The 22,938-nt window shown below is 42.7% G+C and overlaps 1 protein-coding gene across 1 annotated transcript in view; it reads left to right on the top strand.

Annotated features, from left to right (window-relative positions):
* Nucleotides 1–22,938, top strand: part of cps1 (carbamoyl-phosphate synthase 1, mitochondrial) — a 52,343-nt gene that overhangs the window by 5,788 nt on the left and 23,617 nt on the right. The window contains exons 4-26 of the mRNA XM_079357750.1: nt 2,790–2,879; nt 2,974–3,030; nt 3,122–3,214; nt 3,347–3,436; nt 4,266–4,394; nt 5,219–5,325; nt 5,680–5,821; nt 6,058–6,135; nt 7,087–7,185; nt 8,459–8,554; nt 8,780–8,969; nt 9,166–9,323; nt 9,681–9,809; nt 11,054–11,198; nt 11,852–12,062; nt 13,646–13,844; nt 13,950–14,126; nt 14,770–14,888; nt 18,887–19,031; nt 19,656–19,721; nt 19,917–19,980; nt 20,172–20,353; nt 22,126–22,320. Of these exons, the coding sequence (XP_079213876.1) occupies nt 2,790–2,879; nt 2,974–3,030; nt 3,122–3,214; nt 3,347–3,436; nt 4,266–4,394; nt 5,219–5,325; nt 5,680–5,821; nt 6,058–6,135; nt 7,087–7,185; nt 8,459–8,554; nt 8,780–8,969; nt 9,166–9,323; nt 9,681–9,809; nt 11,054–11,198; nt 11,852–12,062; nt 13,646–13,844; nt 13,950–14,126; nt 14,770–14,888; nt 18,887–19,031; nt 19,656–19,721; nt 19,917–19,980; nt 20,172–20,353; nt 22,126–22,320 (2,961 nt within the window). The remainder of the gene's footprint in view (nt 1–2,789; nt 2,880–2,973; nt 3,031–3,121; nt 3,215–3,346; nt 3,437–4,265; nt 4,395–5,218; nt 5,326–5,679; nt 5,822–6,057; nt 6,136–7,086; nt 7,186–8,458; nt 8,555–8,779; nt 8,970–9,165; nt 9,324–9,680; nt 9,810–11,053; nt 11,199–11,851; nt 12,063–13,645; nt 13,845–13,949; nt 14,127–14,769; nt 14,889–18,886; nt 19,032–19,655; nt 19,722–19,916; nt 19,981–20,171; nt 20,354–22,125; nt 22,321–22,938) is intronic.

Below are 22,938 nucleotides of genomic sequence, written 5' to 3'. Positions count from 1 at the left end.
TTACATCATGTTTCGTATTAGGGTGCCGTCAAACTGGCCATCCATACTGTGCCAAATCATGCTTCAACCCTAAAGTCCAGTTCGTTTGGACAGTATGACTGCTCCAGTCCATTCACATTTTTACAAAAGTCCCTTAAAAAAAACAAACATTTGGTGTTCAAATTTTCATCAAAGCTTTAAGCAGACCCAAATTGTTAAGGGGGAAAAATCCAATTGACACCATCACACTCTGGTTCAGGTGATTGGCAGCTGCGCAAACGCTAAAATAAGATTAACGCTTATTGCGGGAAACATCATCTGAGCTGGTCCTCAACACAGCTTCTCCATGCAGGTACGGTTTGACGACTTGATGGGGGGGGGGGGGGGGTTGAGCAGTTGGACTATACACTTCCTCAGCTTTGACACACTTTGGAGAGGTGGGCTTGGGCACGGTACGCTTCATGCACGAACGCAAGCACGCGGGTACACAAAGATACACTGATAGCTTTCATCATGGAGAAATCCAGAGTTTTATGGCTGTATCCGACTATCTGACGAAAATCCCTATAATATACTATACTATAAAAACTAATTCTTAGCAGCAAAACTTAACTAAAGACATTTGGGACAACAAATAACGAACGAAAATCAACAGAGAAGGGCACTTGTGAATATTGCACCATGGAAGCAGGATGTAGATACAATTAAAAGATTAACAATATAAACAGAATACAGATTAAGTTAAAAGTGAGGTAGTGCGTTGTAGTGCAAATGGCAGAGACAATAAACGGCTGTGCAGTACCATTGTGTTGTTGAGTCTATGGACGACACAGATAAGGAAGCTTGTGATCTGTGGCCTTATGTCAAGCCTTTCTGAGGAACCCATGGCAGCTGAAGACCCTTTACGCTTTGCAGTACTCCTTAAGTCATCAATCAGGGCAGCATATGGGGTGCCCCCCCCTCTCCTCGAAACCACCTGCTTCATTTTCAAAAGCGATAGCTTTCTCTTCGAAATGAAATACCAGCAGACAGGAAAACACTTCAATGCAACAGTATGCTACTTGGAACTTTTATTAAAAGTCCTTGCCCACTCATGTGTTGGGTTGCAATGTTCCAGCCACTTAGCTAGTCTCTAAAACTCTCTGACAGACATTGTTTTCTGGAGCTGAGACGTTGATTTTGAACCTTCAACTCACTACAGCCCTGTTTCCACCGAGCGGTCCGGTATGGATCTGTACAGGGCTGGATCGATATTCTTGGCACCCCAACAGAAGGGTCCCAAAAAGTAAGACGGTACAGGTGGGTAATTTGGGAATCTCTCCCGGCTTCAGACTATGGAAACGCCTCAAAACATGTGCCGTCCCGAGACAAACTGAACTGAACCGTTCGAGGGAAACATGACTAAAGCTGTTGGTCTACATCAGAGGTCCTACCCTGGGGGGCAGCTGTGAAAGTCTTGCAGACCCATGCCGCTGGGTTATATGTTTATGTATATGGCTGAATTGCCACAATAAACTACCTCCTTAAGGGCTGGCTCACCTTAAGCCAGGAGGTTCTGAACCAAGAGAACATCCTCATCGGCCTTGAGGCAATCATGATGATCAGTCTGAGTCTACCATGATTGCAGATGTCAAGAGTAACAATGAGAAGGGGCTTTCCTCAGAGATGAGGGGTCGGAGACGCCACCTCTGCCAAAACAATGGCTGAGGTTGTTGAATTGCCTTCAGTCTCAGGGAACAGCCTGAAAAGGCCCTGAGGACAGCTGAACATTTCCAGGAACTAAAGCCACCAATGAGTTGGCATACATCTTATTACTCCTCTTTCACTGAACCCTTAACACATTTTACAGAAACACCGTTCAGCAGACCTCCTGTCTAACAAAGAGATGGTACAATGTTGTATTTAAGTTTCAGCCTGTATCCTCATCTGGATCCATCATCACAGAGGGGTTTCCATTGTTTCTAAATCTTCAGCCATTAAACCAGTATTGGTCATTGGTTGTGTTGTGTCACATGATGACCAACTGCTTGTTGGTTGTATCACATTTTGTCCTACTCTTGACCCTCAACATCAAGATTTTGAATCTTTACAGTTTCTCAGTTTTCATCCTCGTCTACATGATTTTCCCATAAAAGTTTTTTTCCCCCCAGTTTCATCGTTCATTAAAGTAACAAAACATCAGAGCCCAAAAGTAAAGGCTGTTAGTCTGACAGTTGTTGCACAAAATGACTTAATCGACCACAATTTAGCTATGAGTTTTGATGAAAGGAATGACTCTGCTTCACTTTGACCCAAATGTCTCCCAAAAAAGGATCTGGTGATATGTCATGAGAACTCCTCAGCTGTTGTCAACATTGCAGCATGTTCTGTATTTTGGTTAATCACTCAATAAATGGAAACAAATGACACTACTTGCACCCTTAGCAGTAACTTATGTGAAGTCATTATGAGCAATTCTTACATCAGTGGCTGTCACTATTGGCTGTTTGCATGGTCAACATTATACCAGCATGTTAGCTTTATGATGAAACTTTTCACTCAAAGTACTTTAGACTATTGTGTTTGTTTGTATCTTTGTTAAAACAACACTGGATAGCTACGAGGGTTGCAAAATTCTGGGAATTTTTAAACTTTCCATGGGAATTAATGGGAATCTATGGGATTAAACAGGAATTTACAAAATTGAAGGTTGGATCTGAACAGGGAACTTAAATATAGTTCATAAAAATGCACTTTCGAATAATCTTGATTAAAACAACAGCAGTGGACCCTTTTGTGACTTTGATTTTTTTCATGATTTGTGTTTTTAGGTATCTGGTCTTCTGGTTCAAGACTACAGCCACGAGTACAGCCACTGGAACTCTGTGAAGTCTTTGGGAAAATGGCTACAAGAAGAGAAGGTAAGAGATTGGAATAATTCAGTAACTCGTAATAACCAACAAAGGAGAGGTCTCAGCTGTTAGTGAATCTTCAAATGGTTTTCCTGCTTTAAAGGTTCCTGCACTGTATGGAATAGACACCCGAATGCTGACCAAGGTCATCAGAGACAAGGTACTGTAGACCCCAAAGGTCTGAACTGCTCATCAGTTAGAAATACATCAGTTGATCGCTCACTGGTAATGTACACATGATTTTTCTTCAGGGCACTGTTCTGGGGAAAATCGAATTCGATGGGGAGCCGATCGAGATATCCGACCCCAACCAGAAGAACCTGGTAGCAGAAGTCTCAACAAAGGTAAAAGCCGCTAACTGTAATATTTAGCATGACCAAATAGTGTATGTCTTTATTACATCAAGATTGCCAAAATAGATTTTTTCTGCATATCCTTGAATGGCGTTCAGTAGATTTTCTTTTTTTATCCTCCAGGAAACCAAAGTGTTTGGAAAAGGAAACCCGATCAAAGTGGTGGCTGTGGATTGTGGCATCAAACATAACATCATTCGCCTGCTGGTCAAGGTGAGAATGGAACCAGGGGTTTGGAAAAAAATAATTTAAATTTCAAAAAGATGTGTTTATGATGCAACCCAAATTGAGGAGAAGGGGGGGGGGTTCTGCAAAAATATAGCAAATAACTAAACTCAATGACACACTTTTCCGCAGCCTGACCTAGAAAACATGAGAAGGTAAAGTTGCATGTAACAAGCTGCATTAAAAAACCCTGTTATAAAATTAGCCGATATTGTCTGCCAGTCAATTCATTGGTTGGGCTCTAATAATAACGGAGTCACAAAAAGCAGCCTGCAGCTTTGCCTGTTGATAAAATATAAGATCCTTTCTCTCCTTGTTTGGGTCGTTTAAAGGTTGAAATGTCTGCTCCCATCGGCCTGTATGAACGTTCTAAGGAATTAGAGGAAAATAAAAAATGTACATAATCTTTAGGTGGAAGTAGTTGATTTGATGTTTCACCTTTTTGTTCATTATACTGTGTTGTTCTTTTGTGGTGGGGTTTGGTAGTTTGGAGGACCAATCAAAAACTCATGTTTTATATCATTGTATTGTAAACACTGATATCAATATCGGCATTCTTCAAGAGACGTGAGTCTACAAACTTGTGTTAAATTCTTGTTAATGAGTTCCGGTGACTGTATTGACGTTTTGGCTACAAAGTGTTGTCAGATCTTTGTGTGTGTTGTCTTCCCTTCGAGGGCACAACCAGCATTTACAACTACATGACTTTCTATTGTGTATTTAACGATAAGAAAATGCTAGTGATGCTTAATCTACATCCTCTGTAAAACAATTGAATTCCAGCAGAAAGAATCAAACTTTGTGTGTCTGTGTCCAGAGGGGTGCAGAGGTCCACCTCGTCCCCTGGGATCAGGACTTGATGAGTCTCGAGTACGATGGCCTGTTCATCTCCAACGGGCCAGGAGATCCGTCTCTAGCCAAGACGCTCGTCCAGAACGTCCGCAAGGTAGGCTCCTGGTGCTGCTTGACTGTCTCTACAGAGTTTAAAGTGCCAGACAAAAAACAATCTACTTTCACAGCTTGATGTTGAATTCTTTTCAAAAGACGTCAATCTTTAAACTTGAATTAACCAGTAAACAGTAACCAGAGGAGCCGGTTCAGTGAGAGACCGCTCCTTCTCAAGTGCAGAACCAACAAACTTAAGAACTCCTTTGTCCATCATGCCATCACGCTCTACAACTCCTCACTTAGGGGAAGGACTAGAGTACACGGGACAGAGGGGTAGGAGTCGGAGCGTCTTTCCTTCTACCCTCACTGTGCAATAACACATGGACACTTTCACTTGTATGTGCAATAATCTCTACCAAAGTGCAATAATCGCAATAATAATCGTCTATAGCCTTTTTTGTATATATATTTTTTTCTGCTTCTTCCATGCATATTTTTTGTATATTTTTTCCAACGGAAGAGTGTTCTATTATTTATTCTATCTTATTCTTTATATTGTTACTTTTTTTGTTACCTGCTACAGTTTATTGTATATGCTGCTGGAACCTAAATTTCCTTGAGAGAGTCATCCCAAAAGGATCAATAAAGTCCAGTCGAAGTCTCTAAGTCGAATTTGACGTAAACATACTCATTTGTTACTCATCACTTTATTAGTCGTTTATCAAAAGTCAACTTTAGAATATAAATTTAGGAATTTGTTATTTTTGTTATTATTTTATTACTTTATTATGATATAGATTGAACAGGCTTGGTGTCTGTTTGATATGATGTCTGCTGATCCTCACCCACTGAATATCATTTCTTTTGCTCCGTCCTGTGAAGGTACTCGACAGTGATCGTCCCCAGCCAGTGTTTGGGATCTGTATGGGAAACCAGATCACTGCTTTGGCTGCAGGAGCAAAGTCCTATAAACTACCAATGGGCAACAGGTAAACTCCCGAACGGCAAAACATATCAGAGGCACAACACCAAGCGGTTCAGTTCGGTCCGTCTCGCATATTTCCATCGACTAAAGCCGTCCCAAAGTTATTTACCTTTTCTCACAAAAATGCGATGATAGTAGTGTATCATTTCTCATGCAACATTTGAACAGCCGCAGTATTGTGAACCTAGCTTTGTTCACAGTGTGCAGTCTCATGCACAAAACAAAACAAAGAGCCTTTCATTGCTTCCACTTAGACACTTACATTATGACTGTTTACGTTCCACATGGTTATCACTGCACTATCACAAGCTTGAATTTGGTTAAAGAGATGTTGAACTGTTTGTTTGTGTTCCCCCAGAGGTCAGAACCAGCCTGTCCTGAATGTGATGACGAACCAGGCCTTCATTACAGCGCAGAACCACGGCTATGGCATTGACAGCAAGTCTTTGCCGCCAGCATGGAGCCCACTGTTCATCAATGCAAATGATGGCACCAATGAGGTACAATTTTGGAATCAAGAGTGATCGCTCAGTTTTAGTGCGTGGACAACATAGCATTTTGATTGACAGGAGCGGTTGTTGTAAATGTCGTCGATCAAGTGAAAGACGGTTTGGATTTTTTTTTTTTTTTTATACAGAAAAAAGGACTGAATAGTTTGTGAAATGCTAAACATTGAAATTCAGAATATTGTTGGGTTGATTTCACTTTGCTAAAAGAACCTCTCCATATTTTTCAGGGCATCATGCACAACACCAAACCGGTTTTCACTGCCCAGTTCCACCCCGAGGCTAAAGGGGGTCCGACAGACACGGAGGTAAAATCAACACTTTGCTTTCAACATAGAAGTTAATTTAACTGAAACGGGACAGGTGTAGTGAAACCGTTAGTGCCGCACCGTCAGTGGAAGGTGTACTCATCTGTCGTTCCTGATGTTTGGAGACACCCGGGAGGGGGGGGGGGCTGCAGCTGTTTTAGGATGACCACTGCCTGCCTGTCCCTGCCTTAAAACCCAGCAGTGATGATTGTGTGTAACAGCGTGTGTGTCCCACATGGCAGGCAGAGAGCATGGAACCAGAGAGTTGACAGCTGGAGAATTCCTCCCTACCACCGGGGTCCTTGAATTTTATTCCACCATTTGACTTTTTGTCTTTACAATGATGCTCACAGTCATTTCAGGAACTTGATGGGGTTTCCTTGATGCTCTATGAAGTTTTGGGGTTCCCAAACCCCCCCCCCCCCCCAAAAAAAAAAAAAAAATCACACCCTTATCCCCTCGAACCCCAACCAGGTCATCTTCCTCCTGAGTCACCCCATCCCCCTCCTCCCCCAACCTGGAGTCACTGACACCCACCACCCACCACCATTTTTCCAAATCTGATTCAAATAATTTAAGGAGGTGGTTTCAAATCTGAGATTGGGGGGGGGGCACTGCACTGCTCTATATCAGACTTCTTTTAATTGTTTGTAAGGACAAAAAAGGTGTGATATCATTTCCCTAAGAGGTGGCCTTTAGAAATCTCATCATTCCAAGTCTTTTTTTTTTTTTCTTTCTACAAAATGTAATCCATAAAGAGTGAAGTTGGCTGTTTGTTCCTCTGTGTCCTTCTTCAGTAGATTTTATTGCAGAAAAAAACATCCCAGACTACTCAAAGATCCCAAAAGTCTCTCAGTCACTACAAGTATAATGTTTCTGCTCAGAACAAAACAAGCCATCATTACAGCGTGGTTATGAAGATTTTCTTTTCTTTTTTTCTTTTTTTTACAGTTTCTCTTCGATGCCTTCATATCCCTGATCAAGAAAGGAAAGGATGCAAACTTAGTGTCAGTCATGCCGAAGAAACCCTCCATTCCGCCTAAAGCCAAGGTATGTAAAGAAGTGAAAGCACACACAGGTTCAGCTGGTTTACATTTTTAAACAGTGAACACGGAGTCCTAGGTGTGTCTGGACCCGCACAGGACTTCTTTAACTCTTTGAAGCTTCTGAGTCTTATTAGAAACTGTATCAAGTAGCTTCCTTTGCAGAAAAAAAACATTGCACATCAATCAATCATTATTTGTATAGCGTCAATTCTAGAGCTGAAACGATTCCTCGAATAACTTGAATAATTCGATTACAAAAATTCATCGAGGAATTTTCGCTGCCTCGAGGCTTCGTTAAGTTTTTTTTTTTGCGTCATCAAAACTTTGGTATGAGTATAAAACACGTTTATTGTAGCTGCAGCTACCTGCTCCTCTCTCTGACTCACAGACACTTCAACACGCACACGCGTGCACACGCGAGCGCGGCATGCCCCTTTTAACTTTTAGTCAGCACACAGTTGATCCGTGATCCATACGACCCAGTCGGGAACACTTGATCCGGTCAAACGGTCGGCTTTTCTCCGTTCACTCTCTCCGTGTTTGCAGCTAACATAACGATAGCAACGCCCTCTCACAGTCTCTGTCATAGACGCGTCTATGGTCTCTGTAGTCTGTGAGCGTGCTGAATGCACGCGCTGCAGGAGCAGACAGAGATTAATTAAGCAAAAGTAGGATTTATTTGATTACTCGATTAATCGACGGGATATTCGATAGAATACTCGATTACTAAAATATTCGATAGCTGCAGCTCTAGTCAATTCATAACAGGCATTATCTCGAGACACTTTACAAAAGCAGGTAAAGGACCTTACTGTTTGTCTGTTAACATTAACAAAAGAGCAGGTAACGAGACCATGCTCATCGTTATGTTTACAAAAAGCAGGTAAAGGACCTTACTTATGGCTATACTACAAGAGCCCAGCTTAATCCGTCATAGCGTGGCAAGAAAAAACTTCCTTTTTAACAGGCAGAAAACTTCAGCAGACCCGAGCTCATGACGGAACAGCCATCTGCTAAACTGTGCTGGGCTTGAAATGGGATGGGACAAGAAAGAAGGGTGGGATAGGATGGGGGGGGGGGTGTTTGGGCAGGCCGTCTCATCTAAGAGAGCTCAGGAGCTCCCAGAAAAAGGAGAGGTTAGTAACTTGAATATAGAGATAGTGACAAGCAGTAATAAGATATTAAAGCAGAGGGAGAGAGAGAGAACTTGTGGTTGGTTGGTGCACCGTTGATTTGAGCTTGTGTGTGTGTGTGGTTTTCCACGCGTGTCCTTGCAGGTTTCAAAGGTGCTCGTCCTGGGCTCTGGTGGTCTTTCTATCGGCCAGGCTGGAGAGTTCGACTACTCTGGATCTCAAGCTGTGAAGGCCATGAAGGTATGAGACGGCAAACTTCCATGTAACCCACAAACAAACCTGTCGAAAGTCTTAGATCCCTCTCTTTCCCATACGACGCACCGAATAACTGTTACAAAGACGATACACCTGATGAATCGTTTGCCCCATGTAGAAAGTGACGGAAAGCTGAGGTTTCTCATTCCTTTTACGTCACGCCGTCGAGTTCCATCACAGTAACCGTTCATGGTGTGGATTGTTCTGCAGGAGGAGAACCTGAAAACGGTGCTCATGAACCCAAACATAGCCTCTGTTCAAACCAACGAGGTCGGCACCAAGCAGGCCGACTCGGTCTACTTCCTCCCCGTCACTCCGGATTTCGTAACTGAGGTCATCAAAATCGAGCGACCTGACGGCATCCTGCTCTCCATGGGAGGACAAACGGCGCTCAATTGCGGTGAGACACGCACACACGCGTTTAAACGCTGCCTTTGCTGTTCTGTCATCTGTGGAGATCACATAGAGACAAATGGATGGCTCCCTCCTGTCTTATTATTAATTCTCCCTTTTCCTTCATAAAATCACCAAGAAATGTTTCAACTGACTGGCTAACCGTGCGTCTGTGTGGATTTTGGGGGTGATGGTGGTTTCAGGAGTTGAATTATTCCAGCGTGGCGTCCTTGAGAAGTATGGAGTGAAAGTTCTCGGAACGCCAGTGCAGTCCATCATGGCCACGGAGGACAGACAGCTGTTTGCTGACAAACTCATGGAGATCAATGAAAACATCGCACCCAGTATCGCTGTGGAGTCGGTAAGGAACTAAATGTTTTTTTGGGGTTTTTTTCTTTCTTTCTTTTTTCCAACGGAGAGTGTTCTAATATTTATTTGATCTTATTCTTTATATTGTTATTTTCTGTTACCTGCTACATTTTATTGTCTTATTTGCTGCTGGAAACCTACATTTCCCTGAGGGAGTCATCCCAAAGGGATCAATAAAGTTCAGTTTTTAAAAAAAAAAGAAAAACAACATAAAAGGTGTACACTTTCAAGTCAACCAGTATTTATAAAAAAAAAAAAAACAAGAAAAAACGTAAACATAGTGTACACTCATTCTGTAACAGTGGTGGCCTCGCACTAATCTCAAGCTTTTTGTGTGCACACACGTTAGGTATCTGATGCCTTGGAAGCCGCGGAGAAGATCGGCTACCCGGTGATGTTGCGCTCGGCGTACGCTCTGGGAGGTCTGGGCTCCGGTCTCTGCTCCAACAAAGAAAAGCTGGAGGAAACGGCACACAAGGTCCGACAAAACATGCCGCAGCGTCATGACAGTACTGCTGGCATCAGGCCAAAGTAGTCATTCTTTGACCTTGTTCTTTTCTTGACACATAATTCATCACGCAGGTTAAATCTATTTTTTTCTTAATCCATGTTTACAGCATGTACCTGAAAGAAAGATAAAGAGCTTTCAAAGGGCCTACAAATGTTTCTTTGCAGCTCCGCCAACAGAGAATAGTTTTGCTGTTGCTAAGGAACATCCTTTTGTGCTGGCTGGTTTATAATCTGTGATCAAAGAGTGCAAAATGAAGCGTCTGTGGCACACGGGTGGAGATCGATGCAGTCTTTTTAAAGCCCCGCCGCATGTTTTCTTCTCCTCTTACCTTTTCATATCAAAGTCTTAATATTTTCCATCTGCGCGTTTCAATGACGGATCTTTCTCAGCCACGAACGCTCGCTGGCATGCTTCTGTGATAATGATCAAGTGCAGGATGGAGACGGGAGGATTCACGGGAGAAGGTTTCACAAGGGGGTCTTTGGCAATCCTGAGTTAACCCTTCTGTCTGTACCTCTCTGTCGTCGGCTTTATTGATGAAGATAGTTGCGTTTGTCTGTTAAAAACACACGAGGACAAACTTGCAGTTCGTCAGCTCTCTGTGTTGTTCTCTGATGTTGCAGACATGGATTCGACTGTCCTTTTTTCTTTTTCTTTTTCTTTTTTTTCTCCCTCCGCCTGTTTGTAAATTGAACACGCATCATAATAACATAAAGCACAAAATTCAGGTGCTGTAATGAGGACGTTCTATCCAACACAGACGGCCAAGTGTGACCGGGCTCTTAAACGTCTTGATGAGAGATGGTTGGTGGTGCTGCAGTTTACAGTTCTGTGTCCATTCGTCCCTCCGTTGTGTCTCCTGTATGTTCAGAAAAAAAAAGACTCCTCCTTGTGTGGACGAGACGGTTGAGCCCGGTTTCCATCATGCACAGTCTGATTTGGTTCAGTTCAGTTACAGGAACAGTACGGTACAGGAAACCCTGATCTTATTTACCTTCCACAGCCAGATGGAGATTGCGGAGTCATCACAGCAGCCCAACACAGTGTAACCTGTTATTGGTTCATCGATACATTCAAGAAGAACGGACTTCTTTTGGTAGCATTCTCGAGTTTTGGGGAACCAAACTGAACCGAACGGCTGGGTGGAAACAGGGCTTTCTTTAGATTCAGGATAATCAACATAAAGATGATCTCTGTGCTGCGTCCTTTAGGCTCTGGCCATGAGCAGCCAGATCCTGGTGGAGAAGTCTCTGCTGGGCTGGAAGGAGGTGGAATATGAGGTGGTGAGAGACGTGGCCGATAACTGCGTGACCGTCTGCAACATGGAGAACTTTGACCCGCTGGGCATCCACACAGGTACCAAAAATCACTCTTCAGCCTAGAACTGCTGTGCTCCGCTTTTCAGTTTTCTTTTCAGCTATTCCTTCCTTTTATTATTTTCTGCCTGCCTTTTTTTATAAGTGTTTTTCTGTTTTTTTTTCTTAAGTAAATACACCGTCTTGGGGATCAATATTTAAGAGAGAAAAGTTTAGACGTTGTGTTCAGCTGAAATCCTGAACGAGTGTTTTCCTTTAAATTTCAGTGGATGATTACAAAAGTGTTCATAAAAAAAAAAAAAAAAAGAATCTATACTCTGCACCTTGATGCTTTTTTTTTCTGTATTAACAAAAGATAACTTGCATGCATGCTGTTCAGGAAAAATACAGAATACACTTCAAAATAAATTAGCTTTGATTTTTTTTTTTTGTAATTAAAATGATGAACAATGCACAGCACTGCTTAACAACAGCAGGGTGAAACATTGCATTCACTGCTTAAATGTCTCTCCCAATTCAAATGACAAATCAGGCTTTTTGTTGCTTTGTGATGTGAAGTATTCATGAAACAATCTTCTGCCTCTTATTCTCTTAAATCTCTTCATCTCTGATGTTTATGGGTAAAGTTCAAGTCGTGTTTGAAGCCATTCTTTGTTTCTCACCTTTTTTTTTTTTTTTTTTTTTTCTCATCAGGTGACTCCATCGTGGTGGCACCGAGCCAGACGTTGTCCAACGAGGAGTACCACATGCTCCGGGAGACGGCCATCAAAGTGGTGCGTCACCTTGGCATTGTCGGCGAATGCAACATCCAGTATGCCTTACACCCGTCCTCCCTGAAATACTGCATCATTGAGGTCAACGCCCGGCTCTCCAGAAGCTCTGCGCTGGCTTCCAAAGCCACTGGGTGAGGGGGAATACATGTGCACTCACAGAAGTCCCACACGTGGCAGGGTTGAGAAAATGCTGATGCAACAATTTGCAACTAAATGAGCTTTTTCTGTTTTATCAAACACTGCTCCCCCTAGTGGCTGGACAAAGCATTGCAATTGTTTTCCACTGGTTGTATCTTTATGGATATTGCATTTAGTTTATCAGAGATCTGCATCTGTAGTTTATCTACTGAGAACAATAGTTTACGGATTCTAATTAAAGGGTTGTTTTCCACAGAGAGACGAGTCATCAGGCATGACCAAAAAGAAAAAAAAATGACAAAAGACAATTTCCTGTTAAGACTAAGGTTGTCACTTTTTTTTTGTTTTTGTCTTTAAAACTAGACAATCTGTGATTTACATGGCTGATAGAATCAAAAAGCACCAAAGCTTTCCAAAATACGATGTCTTGTCTCCGCTTTATTGGCAGTGTTTTGGGTGTGCAGGAGATTGCCTGCAATTTTCAGTCCTTAAAAACGAGAAATAGCTTGGTGTGTAGAACTCCTAGTTTGAATCCCGTTGTATTCTAAACCATTGTTTGATCTTTACCAGGATCATACACACATTTTAAGTTCTTGTATCATGACAACCCACTTCAGACCATAATGAGCACAAAGCTGTCTTCTGGTTTTGTGGTTCAACAGTATCTTATTCAAACTGCTCTGAAGTGAAGACCCATTTTTGAGCTCAGGATTTCTGTGCTTTAAAGATTTATTTTTTTTTGGGGGGGGGGGGGGGGGTTTGCTGGTTTAGCTCGACTGATAAAGCAGAGGCTCCAGTCCTCAACACACTGAAGTCTGGTTACACTATCAGACTGTTTGCTTCATATTTCATCTCACACTCTCGCTCAAGGCCAAAAAAAAAAAAGAGAAACTAATATAAGCATTCAATTGTCAAAGTATGGGGGAAAAAAAAGAAGGTAAAAACGGTTCAGATTAAATTCATGTACTGGTAATTAAACTTGAAAGAAAAAAAAAATCGTACTCCAAAGACTTCAACAAGACATTCAAATCCGTCCTGCAGCATCTTTCTCCAGACATGGATTCAGTTCAACGCTGTGGAAGCTTCCTCACTGAGTGAAAAGTCTCCGAAGCATCAAGTCGTCATTTTTAGATCTGGTTTAATTTCAGATTATTTTTTTTACCTTTTTTTATTTTATTTATTTATTTTTTAAAGCCATCATAAGGGATGACCGCTGCTTGGGGTCTCACTTGTAAGTATTTGGGGGATTTGATTTCTCCTCTATCCATGTGTTGAAGTGTCCTTTCGCAAAAAAAAAAAAAAAAAAAATTCTCTTGGGATGTACATGTTTCAAATGACTGCATGCAACAGCACAGGAAGAAGTCAAGTGGTGATGCATGCTCGTTGGATAGTGCATCTTGAAAATGAAATGATTATCGCAGCCTTCTGGCCTCAACAGTAACCCGAGTCAATTCCATCAAAGCGCCTCTGATCAAAACCCGTCACTGTGTGTCGTGTGATCGGAGTAGTGATGCTGATTTTTGGTGCAGAAACGTCACCGTTGTTGACGTTGGTCTCCTTGCCTCTTGTCTCACAGGTATCCCTTGGCGTTCGTCGCCGCCAAGCTGGCCCTGGGAATCCCCCTGCCTGAAATCAAGAACGCCGTATCGGAGAAGACCACGGCCTGCTTCGAGCCCAGTCTAGACTACATCGTCACCAAGATCCCTCGCTGGGACCTCGACCGCTTTCAGGGCATGTCGCAAGAAATAGGCAGCGCCATGAAGAGCGTCGGAGAGGTGCCAAAGGAATCCGTTGATCAACACTCCTCCTTGTTAAAAAAAAATAAATACTCAGACAGACCATTCATATCCTGTCATTTCTTTTTCCTCTGCTAAATTCAGGTGATGGCCGTAGGCCGGACCTTTGAGGAGAGCGTGCAGAAAGCCCTGAGGATGTGTCACCCATCGGTCGACGGCTTCATGCCTCGCCTGCCGCTCATGAAAGCCTGGGCTGAAACCCAGGACCTTGAACAGGAGCTGGCCGTGCCTTCAATCACCCGCATCTTCTCCATAGCCAAGGTATGGACGGATGTTTTCACATTAACAACACATTCTGAAGTGTTACACAATAACGACTATTAAAAAAAAAAGAGAGACACGACACGTAGGGTAAAATGCGTCCATGGTCGACCTGCGCGTGCAGCTGTCGTCTTTGAATTTAAAAATCTGGACGAATAGATGCTCTTGAGTTTTAATATTTGAAAAGCACATATGCTCTAACAAGTGTTTGATGGCCTGTTATACAAGTGAAGCTTTCAGATATGTTCCCATGTGGCGAGGGGGGGAGACAATCTGCGTTTCGTTCAGTCTGTTTAATATCATGGAAACAGATGAAAGAGGAGCAGCACTTCCCTAAGCACAAGACGACAAAGGGACAAGCTGCTGCATTCAGAAATAGACATGTGTTAACACATAATTTCTACAGGTCGAACACTTATTTATTTTTCCTCCTCACAGTTACAATGTTTTTGTCCCCTCAGATACAGAACGTGACCAGTAAAGAAAACTGACACTGAGATTTTTAAGAAATATTTTTCAGCTCCAAACAGCCGATCAACGATATCATTTGAAACGCTGAGTCCTGTTTGTGAGGAACATGTGCCTGATGTTACTGTGTGGTATATCTAACCCCCCCCGGTTCTGTCATGTCTCCACTTTAAAGTCCCTTCACAGCGGCTGGAGTGTCGATCAAATCCACCAGCTGACGTCCATAGACAAGTGGTTCCTCCACAAACTCCAGAGAATAACGAACATGGAGAAGCACCTGCAAAACTTCAAAAGGTCACACTTTGCACACACACTCGCACTTTTGTCAAGAAGTAACCATGTGTTATGTTTTTACACATTCACGTTATTTGCAAGTAAATTCAGGCGCTCTTAATTTACTATTCAAGAGTTCAACACGACGTAGGACCGTGCTTGTTTTTTACTGGCCTAACATTGATTTCTTGGTTTGTGGGTAAACCGTCCGTGGAAGCATTTTATTCCCCAACGCTTTTGGAAGAAAAATTGCTTTCCTGCATAAAATGACCAAAGGTTTCTTTGAGGAGAGAAGGACAGCAGAGTCCTTTCAGTGAAAAGGACCTGAAAACCTTTCTTTTTACAAGAACTTTTTCATAAAAAAAAAAAAAAAAAAAAAATCACTGCTCTTAGATCTTGTTTTATGCTCAGGTTCTTAACTCTGCCTGATTTTAATTGTGACGCTTGCTATTGTTTTAATGGTTTTATGCTAGGCCTACTTGTAGCACCTTGAGATTTTCTTTTAAATGTAAGGTGCGCTACAAATAAAATTTATTATTATAAAATGAGCAAATCTAAAACCATTCCCTAATTAAAACTTGTGTTACTGCTAAGTTTTATCCAGTGCTCAAGAAACGTAACAGCATTGGTTGAATACGTTAAATATGTTCCGATTATTCTCCCATTGTTTTTTTGTTTTGTTTTTGTTTTTTTTGTGTTCTCTTAAGCTATAAGTTACTTTTTTTTTTTGCCTTCGCAGAGCTGCTTCCCCCGAAGTTGTACTTGAGCTCTGCAGGCTCTCAGACTTAACACGTCTTCAGATGCACCACACACTCCTTCGCGCAGCAACTTTTGAATTTTAAAGCCCGTCTTCCCACTTCTCCCCTTGAAAGGCTTTCAGCCTGACAGCCTCTGTGATTACAAATGGATAAACATGTATGAATATTCCTTACTAAGAACGTTTGTAATCTTCACAGATCAAATGAACCCGAGTCTCTTCACGTCCTCTCTTTTCTTTCTCTCTCTCTCTCTCTCTCTCTCTCTCTCTCTCTCTCTCTCTCTCTCTCTCTCTCTCTCTCTCTCTCTCTCCGGTGGTTTGCCTCCTCTCGGCCACGTCGCTCTCTCTCTTTCTTTGCCCTCCGGCTCTTACCTGGACAGCCGCTGTGAATTTTCCTGGCACAGCCACAGGTTACTCGCTTTGCAACCTTTTGACTCTGCTGTTCAATAATTAATGGCGGGCTGTCTGGTGGGCGCCCACTGCAACTGGCTGACACATGGAAGGCTGTTAAAGTCTCCGCAGCCTCTGAAGCAGGGGACATTGAGATGGGCACACGACAGTAGGCTGCTGCCGGACTGATGGAGCGTAGAGCTGAGTACAGGTGGGCGTCGGGCTCTGCCGCGCCGCCGTTATTGTAAAGTGTGAGCAACGGCGCTGCAGCTTCTCCAGTCATGCTTTAGTAAGAACTGAAGCCTTTTGATTGAGATGGCTAACTTTCACTTCTTTAAATTCAATCATGCCATTTTAATTAGTTTAATCCCCATTTATAACAAATGTTATCATCAAGAAACTTTTACAAAAACAGTAAATATTTAAAGGTAAGACTAGAGTCCAGAACTTCTGTGGGAAAAAAAAAACACAGGAACAAAAACCAGGAGGGTTGTTGTATTTGAATTGTCACGTTACCTCCTATGATGCACTCGGACACGGTATCAGTGATGCATCCTGGGATTGTTGGATGTGTCGTGTCTTGAAACATCACACACTCAGAACTCCGTTTGCATCCAACTGCCTTTTTTTCTTTTTAATCGCTCCACAATCTGACTCAACTCTTCAGATTTGGCAGAGGAAAGGTGTTGTCCCGAGATAGATGCTTTTTTTTTTCTTCTTTTTTTTTTAAAATCAACCATCTGAGAACTACGACTTAGCGAAAGAAACTCTTTTTTCGATACTTAAAGGTCTGTTTTGCAGCGTGGAATGAGTCGGCCCATCCCTGGTGCCTTTTTTTTTTTAAACTTTTTTTTTTCTTCTAAAACTCAATGAAAATATTTTGAAAAGTAAATAAACATCAGACACCTTCACCCTGGTGACCCAACTGAAGCTGATCAGACCTCGACTTGAGTAGCATTCCTCCGTGACTCCGCAGCCACCCTCAGGCCCTCTCTGCTGTCTTTTTGACGCCCTTGCCTCTCCTGTCCTCCAACCTCGTCTGTGGCAATCTTCGACGAGGTCAGCGCGTCTGGCTTTCTTCATCTCCATGGCCTCCTCCGTCTGCTCCACCCGGGGAGCTGCAGGCTTGAACCCACCTGTCTTGATGTTTCTGACTCGGTCTGGTCCGAGCGTGATGACTGGATCCGTTTCCCCATGGTGACCAACAGCTACCATTCTCTGGGCGTTGTGAGCTGTCCTGTCGGGCCCTCTTTTGTATTCTTGTCCTCCTCTCTGGCTGTTTTGAAGAGGATGGTTTGCTGTGCTGTTTTGGACTGGACAATGGCTGAGCTGATGGTGGATACAAAGCTGGATAGTCTTAGCCTTCCAGATAGCCGGGGAGCTCGGAGTAGAGCTGCTGATCCTTCTCACTGAAACCGGCCAGTTGAGGTGGTACAGCTTTCTGATTCAGATGTCTCCTGGTCGCCTGCCTCTGGAGGTCTTCTGGACACAATTGGGAGGAGACCCGAGGGGTAGAACTAGGAACTATACATCTCTTTGGGCTTCGACCAAACCAAAGCACATGCTAAGTTCATCAAGAAACTTAAGGACTCACAGGAATGGGAACATAAAACACTGGATGTCACATGTTAATGGAATGGATTGCCCTCTGACTTTCTACTCTTCTTCCAAAGAGGTTTATTTGAAAGTGAACCAAGCTGCCAGATCAAATCTCTTTCCTTCCTCTGATTCGTACTCGGGACTTCTGCTCTCTTCTTTTTTTTTTTCTTTTTTTTTCTTGTCGTTTTCTTGTTATTTCTCAGCACAGCTCGGTGCAGTGGGAGTTTGAACACACTTGACATTTCCAATATTGTTGCGCTACGAGGTCATAAATAAATCAGATAAGGAGCTGGGAGAGAAATGTGTGGTTTATCCAGGACCAAAAAAAAAAAGTATTGGCTGTGTTTCTCCCTGGAGTTTAAGGAATATCACACCGGGTGCTTTCTTCTAAGCGAGTTACAAGAGAAGATCAGTTTAATCAGCGTGTCTTTATCAGGAGAACATTAGGTGTGCACTATCTAACAAATGCTTCTTAAATAATAATAAATAATAATAATAATAATAATAAATAAACTTAAAAGCTAACGGAACCTCTCGCATCGTAGTAGAAGTAGTAAACATGCACACGTGTAGTTTTAATAACCAAATCTAAATACACGGGTAGAAGTTACAGGCTCTCCATGTACTCTGAATTTCGGATGCATTGTTGGCAAGCTCGCTGAGAGGAGAAAAAAAAAAAAAAGATACAGCCAAACAGTTTTGAAAGCTGTACGTAAAATTCAAACTTACAGCTGAAGTTATCTTCATCAATCCACGTGACGTCTTTCAAAACGATCATGCCGCTCACAAATCCCGATCACCGATTTCAGTAACTCAAAGGTTGAGTTGAGTGTTGCCCAGTACGAGGTTTCTTGTTGTCGTTGTTCTGGGTCAGTCACAGCTGGCCTTTTGGGTTACCGTTTCTTTTTCATTGTATTTGAAAATACACAGGAAAGCAAAACCTTTCAAAATAAACTCACTCGTCCTTCTGCCCCATCCATGTCAGTATTAGCTTCAATTGGTGAGATCCAATGATTAAGGTTAAAGGTAGATACAATATTTTGCCAGAAGTCCAGTGAGTCTAACAGATTTGGTTTTGGTACTAAATTTAAGATTACAGATTTCAAACTACTACAGTGAAACATCCTTGTCTATTGTCTAAATAAGTCAATGTCTGTATTAATTCCCTTCATAAATGAGTAATCATGTTATGGGCTCTAAGTGCTTGAATTAGTGTGGGGTCGTGAATGCTCAGCTGTATTCATCGGTTCCTCATTGTTGTCTCTCCATACAGTGGTGACGCAGTGCCCAAAGATCTGCTGCTGAGGGCCAAGCAGGATGGCTTCTCAGACCGGCAGATCGGTCAGATCCTGGGCTCCACTGAGAGAGCAGCCAGAGAGCTGAGGCTCACGCACGGCATCAAACCCTGGGTCAAACAGGTGAGCGTTCACAACAGGGTGTCCTGCTGACGGACGCCATTCACAGACTGTCACTGATCAATACACTCGTACCAACTGAGACGGAGAAGCTTTGTTTGGCCACTCATGTCGATGTCCTACGAGTAAAGAGGTGCAGAGGTGTCTGTTAGGCTCAGATTGTTATTTCTGAGTCAAAGGTCTAGAAGTCTATCTGCTGAATGATCCAACTGTGAGTTACAGGCACTAACATTGAGCAGAACTCAACATTTATGGGCAACTTTTCCTTACTGCTGAAGAAAGCTTTGTCAAAAAGACGAGTCACAAGAAACTAAAGACGTGTTTTTGGTCTCTCAATTAGTTAGACACTTTATTTACTGTGCAAGCTGTTGCCCTGTTTTTGCTTTTTATTTGCAATACCATGAGATCCTAGTTAAAGAGTCACCCGCACGCACACACTTAGTTTAAACTTTGTTCTGAATGTTTCTGGGCAATAAGAATATGACTTTCTGAAACCTTTTAAAACTTCTATATAGTTCATGACTGATTTTTAGTAAATGCGTGATCACATATGAAACTATATTTTTCTACATCTGAATTAATCCAACTCCTTTTTTTTTTTTTGTCTCTTCTGATCTTGTCCCTCAGATCGACACCTTGGCTGCAGAGTATCCAGCAATGACCAACTACCTGTACTGTACTTATAATGGACTGGTATGTGGTCTCGACCAACCAAAGAAAAAAAACATACATCATAGAAGCATGATGTATTTATTTATACTATGACTAAAATACATTTCTTTGAGGAAAAAAAAAAACATTCAGAATGAGAATAATCAACTAAGAAAGAATACAATGGAAAGATCCGAGTGTGTTATTAACAAGGTTTTTATTGATCCTGTCCATCAGGAGCATGATCTGGAATTTAAAGACAAGGGCATCATGGTTCTCGGGTGTGGGCCCTACCACATTGGTAAGTCCAAAAGAGAGAAACTGTTAATATAAAGGCTTTCCTTATTACACCAACAATCAATGATAACACTTCTGATGGTACATAAATGACCATATTCATGCAAATGTGTGCTCTTTTTTTTTTCCATGTAATATTCAAACATCTTCTAATAGCCAACATCCTACAAATGTATTTATTCTACGATTCAACAGGGAGCAGCGTTGAGTTCGACTGGTGCGCAGTCTCCTCCATCAGAGCTTTGAGAATGATGGGCAAGAAGACAGTGGTGGTCAACCACAACCCCGAGACAGTCAGCACCGACTTCGACGAGTGCGACCGCCTTTATTTTGAAGAGCTGACCCTGGAGCGCATCCTGGACATCACCGAACAAGAGGTTAGAGCGCACGTTGACCTGTTAAAGAAAGGGCCTTTAATTATGATTTATTTTACCTCTCCATGTGCATGTGAGACGCTACTACTGTTGTACAGATCACTTTTTTTTTTTTTTTTTGAATTAGCTTTATTCCACATCTTAACGGTATAGCAGCCGTAGTTTTGGGAGCCTGTCTTAGCAAGCGTTGGGGAAGAGGCAGGACAGGTTGGCAATCGATCCCGGGGTCATAGTGATGATGGGAACTGCCTATATATCCACGGTTTAATGGAAATCTGATAACACAATGATTATTCGAATACATTGCACTCAATATAAAGCTCCATAGAGCAGAGGAGTATTGATCAACTACTGAAAGAGGTGAAGCATGTGAGTCGATTCCTAAGTAGGGCAGATAATTGGAAATATATCTATATTGCATATAGATTGTATAAAACAAAAAAAGCTCTCGAGGGCTTCCTATTTAGAAATAATGAAGCTTGGACAGCTGTGCAGCTTTTTCAGCCCTCACCGCCCAGAAAGACTCGACCCTTTCAACCCTAACGACTCCGAATGAAACCCCCCGTTTGCAGTGAGAGAGAATTAGGGAAAGCTCTGAAGGAGTCCTAGTGGAGACATTAATAATGCAGCATTATAGACTCACCTAAGATCTGAGAGCTGGCATTTTAATTGTTACAGGTGTGAAGTGAGAAGAAGAAGAAGAAAAAAAAAGGTTTTAAAAGTACACTGACCTCTCTTTAACACTCGTCGTCAAATGTGGTGGTGCTTGTTCAATATTTAGGATGTTTGAACAGCAGCGTGTTGAGTTTCATTGACTTTATGACAAAGTCCTTTTAAAAAGCCGATGACTTCACAATACTGTAACTGCAGAATAAAAAAATAAAAGAACCCTGGTTCTTCTGTACCGTGATAGAAAAAGAAGAGGTGATGTAACACATATCACCATGACCAGCCTTGTTACCTCCTGCTAAGTCTCTCTGTGTAGATGGAATACAGACGATCCTTTATTCTGCAAACAAACTCAAAGGCATGCATTGCGGCTACTTGACTGATATTTTCCTCTAAAATGTCTCTGTGTGTATTTTACGGTGTTGTGTTTTTGTGCCGCAGTGTCCATCGACTTTCCCTTGCAGAGGAATTATAATCCAGTTAGAGTTGCGATGAGATCAGGGTGTGATTAAGTGTTTGTTTGTTCAGGGTGAGAGCATTAACATCAATCCCTCTCTCGCAGCTACCGTCCCTCCGTGCTTTCTCTCTACTTGTGTGTGTGTGTGTGTGTGTGTGTGTGTGTGTGTGTGATAAATACGGCATTAGAGCATGAAGATAAACCCTGGACAGGAGCAGGAGAGCAGGCCCATGAATAATGAAGAGATGCAACCTGGCATTACCATGGAAACAGCATCCCCCTTGGATCAGCTCCACAGAAAAAGGGGGCTGCAAGCTCTTATTAAAAAGAGCGAACGCATTTGTTAACCACACACACACACAAACACACGTGTGCACATACTTTCCTGGCGATAACAGCACCCGTAGCCAGACCGTGATCAACTTGTTTTTGTTTTTCTCGTAATTTCGTTGCGTGATCCCAACCTGGAATAGAAGGAAGTGGCCACAGGTTTCAGACTGTTAATCTTGCCTGATGCTGTCGAGGGGCAGATCGTCTGTCAAGTCGTCGACCCCTCCTGCCAGTGGCGTTCTTCCACTTTTTGTTGTTTTTTATGAAACCTGCTGTCCTATACTCCTTTCTTAAAATTATACTCCCTTTTTCTTTTCAGAGTTGCAGTGGCAGCATTGTCTCAGTGGGGGGTCAGATCCCCAACAACCTGGCCGCCCCCCTGCACCTGAATGGGGTCAACATTCTCGGGACGAGCCCCCTGCAGATCGACCGGGCCGAGGAGCGCTCCGTCTTCTCCAGCATACTTGACGACCTTGGCGTGGCGCAAGCCCCGTGGAGGGCGCTCAGCTCCCTGGTGAGAGAGAGAGAGAGAGGGACGAGCAAATGATGGGGAAGGAAGCAGCTGCGTCAATGAAATATTGAAACACAGTATTTTGTGATATGAGTTTTGGAGAATATGCCGAAGCACGATCCGTTTGTGTCCACGTGAATGTTGCAGAGAGTAACCTTGATGCCAGCGTTGTCGTCCTCGTAGTACTCCACCCAGTCGAATGGCGAGGTCAGGGGGTCACATGTTTTTAAATCGATACCCATCGAGTTTAATTTTCTTTTCAAATGAAGCTTAGTACTTGCACACCTGTTGTCATGAACTGGCTGAAGGTAAGTGACAAAGAAGAGATAGCACATGGTTGAAAGGAAGTCCAGTCGTTGTGCAGCTGCTGGAGGACTGGGAGGTCACACTGAGGTCGGGCTGTTAGGCCCTGACAGCAACAGGCCCAGCTGCTCTAAGCTGGACGAGCCGAGTCCTCTAGGAATAAAGGGAGACGGAGCCAGCGAGTATTAGCCAGTTTATAAAGTCAAGGGAGTGGGCGTCACTCTTGTTATGAATAAAAATCGTTTATGCTCCACTCGTAGCTGGTTTTAGCCAATGAAAGAAAGTTGAGACGTTTCTCATCCTTAGAGTTCATGTTGA

Source organism: Symphodus melops (assembly GCF_947650265.1).
Source record: "Symphodus melops genome assembly, chromosome: 12".
NCBI classification, from domain to species: Eukaryota; Metazoa; Chordata; class Actinopteri; order Labriformes; family Labridae; genus Symphodus; species Symphodus melops.
This window is presented reverse-complemented; position numbering and strand designations above follow the sequence as displayed.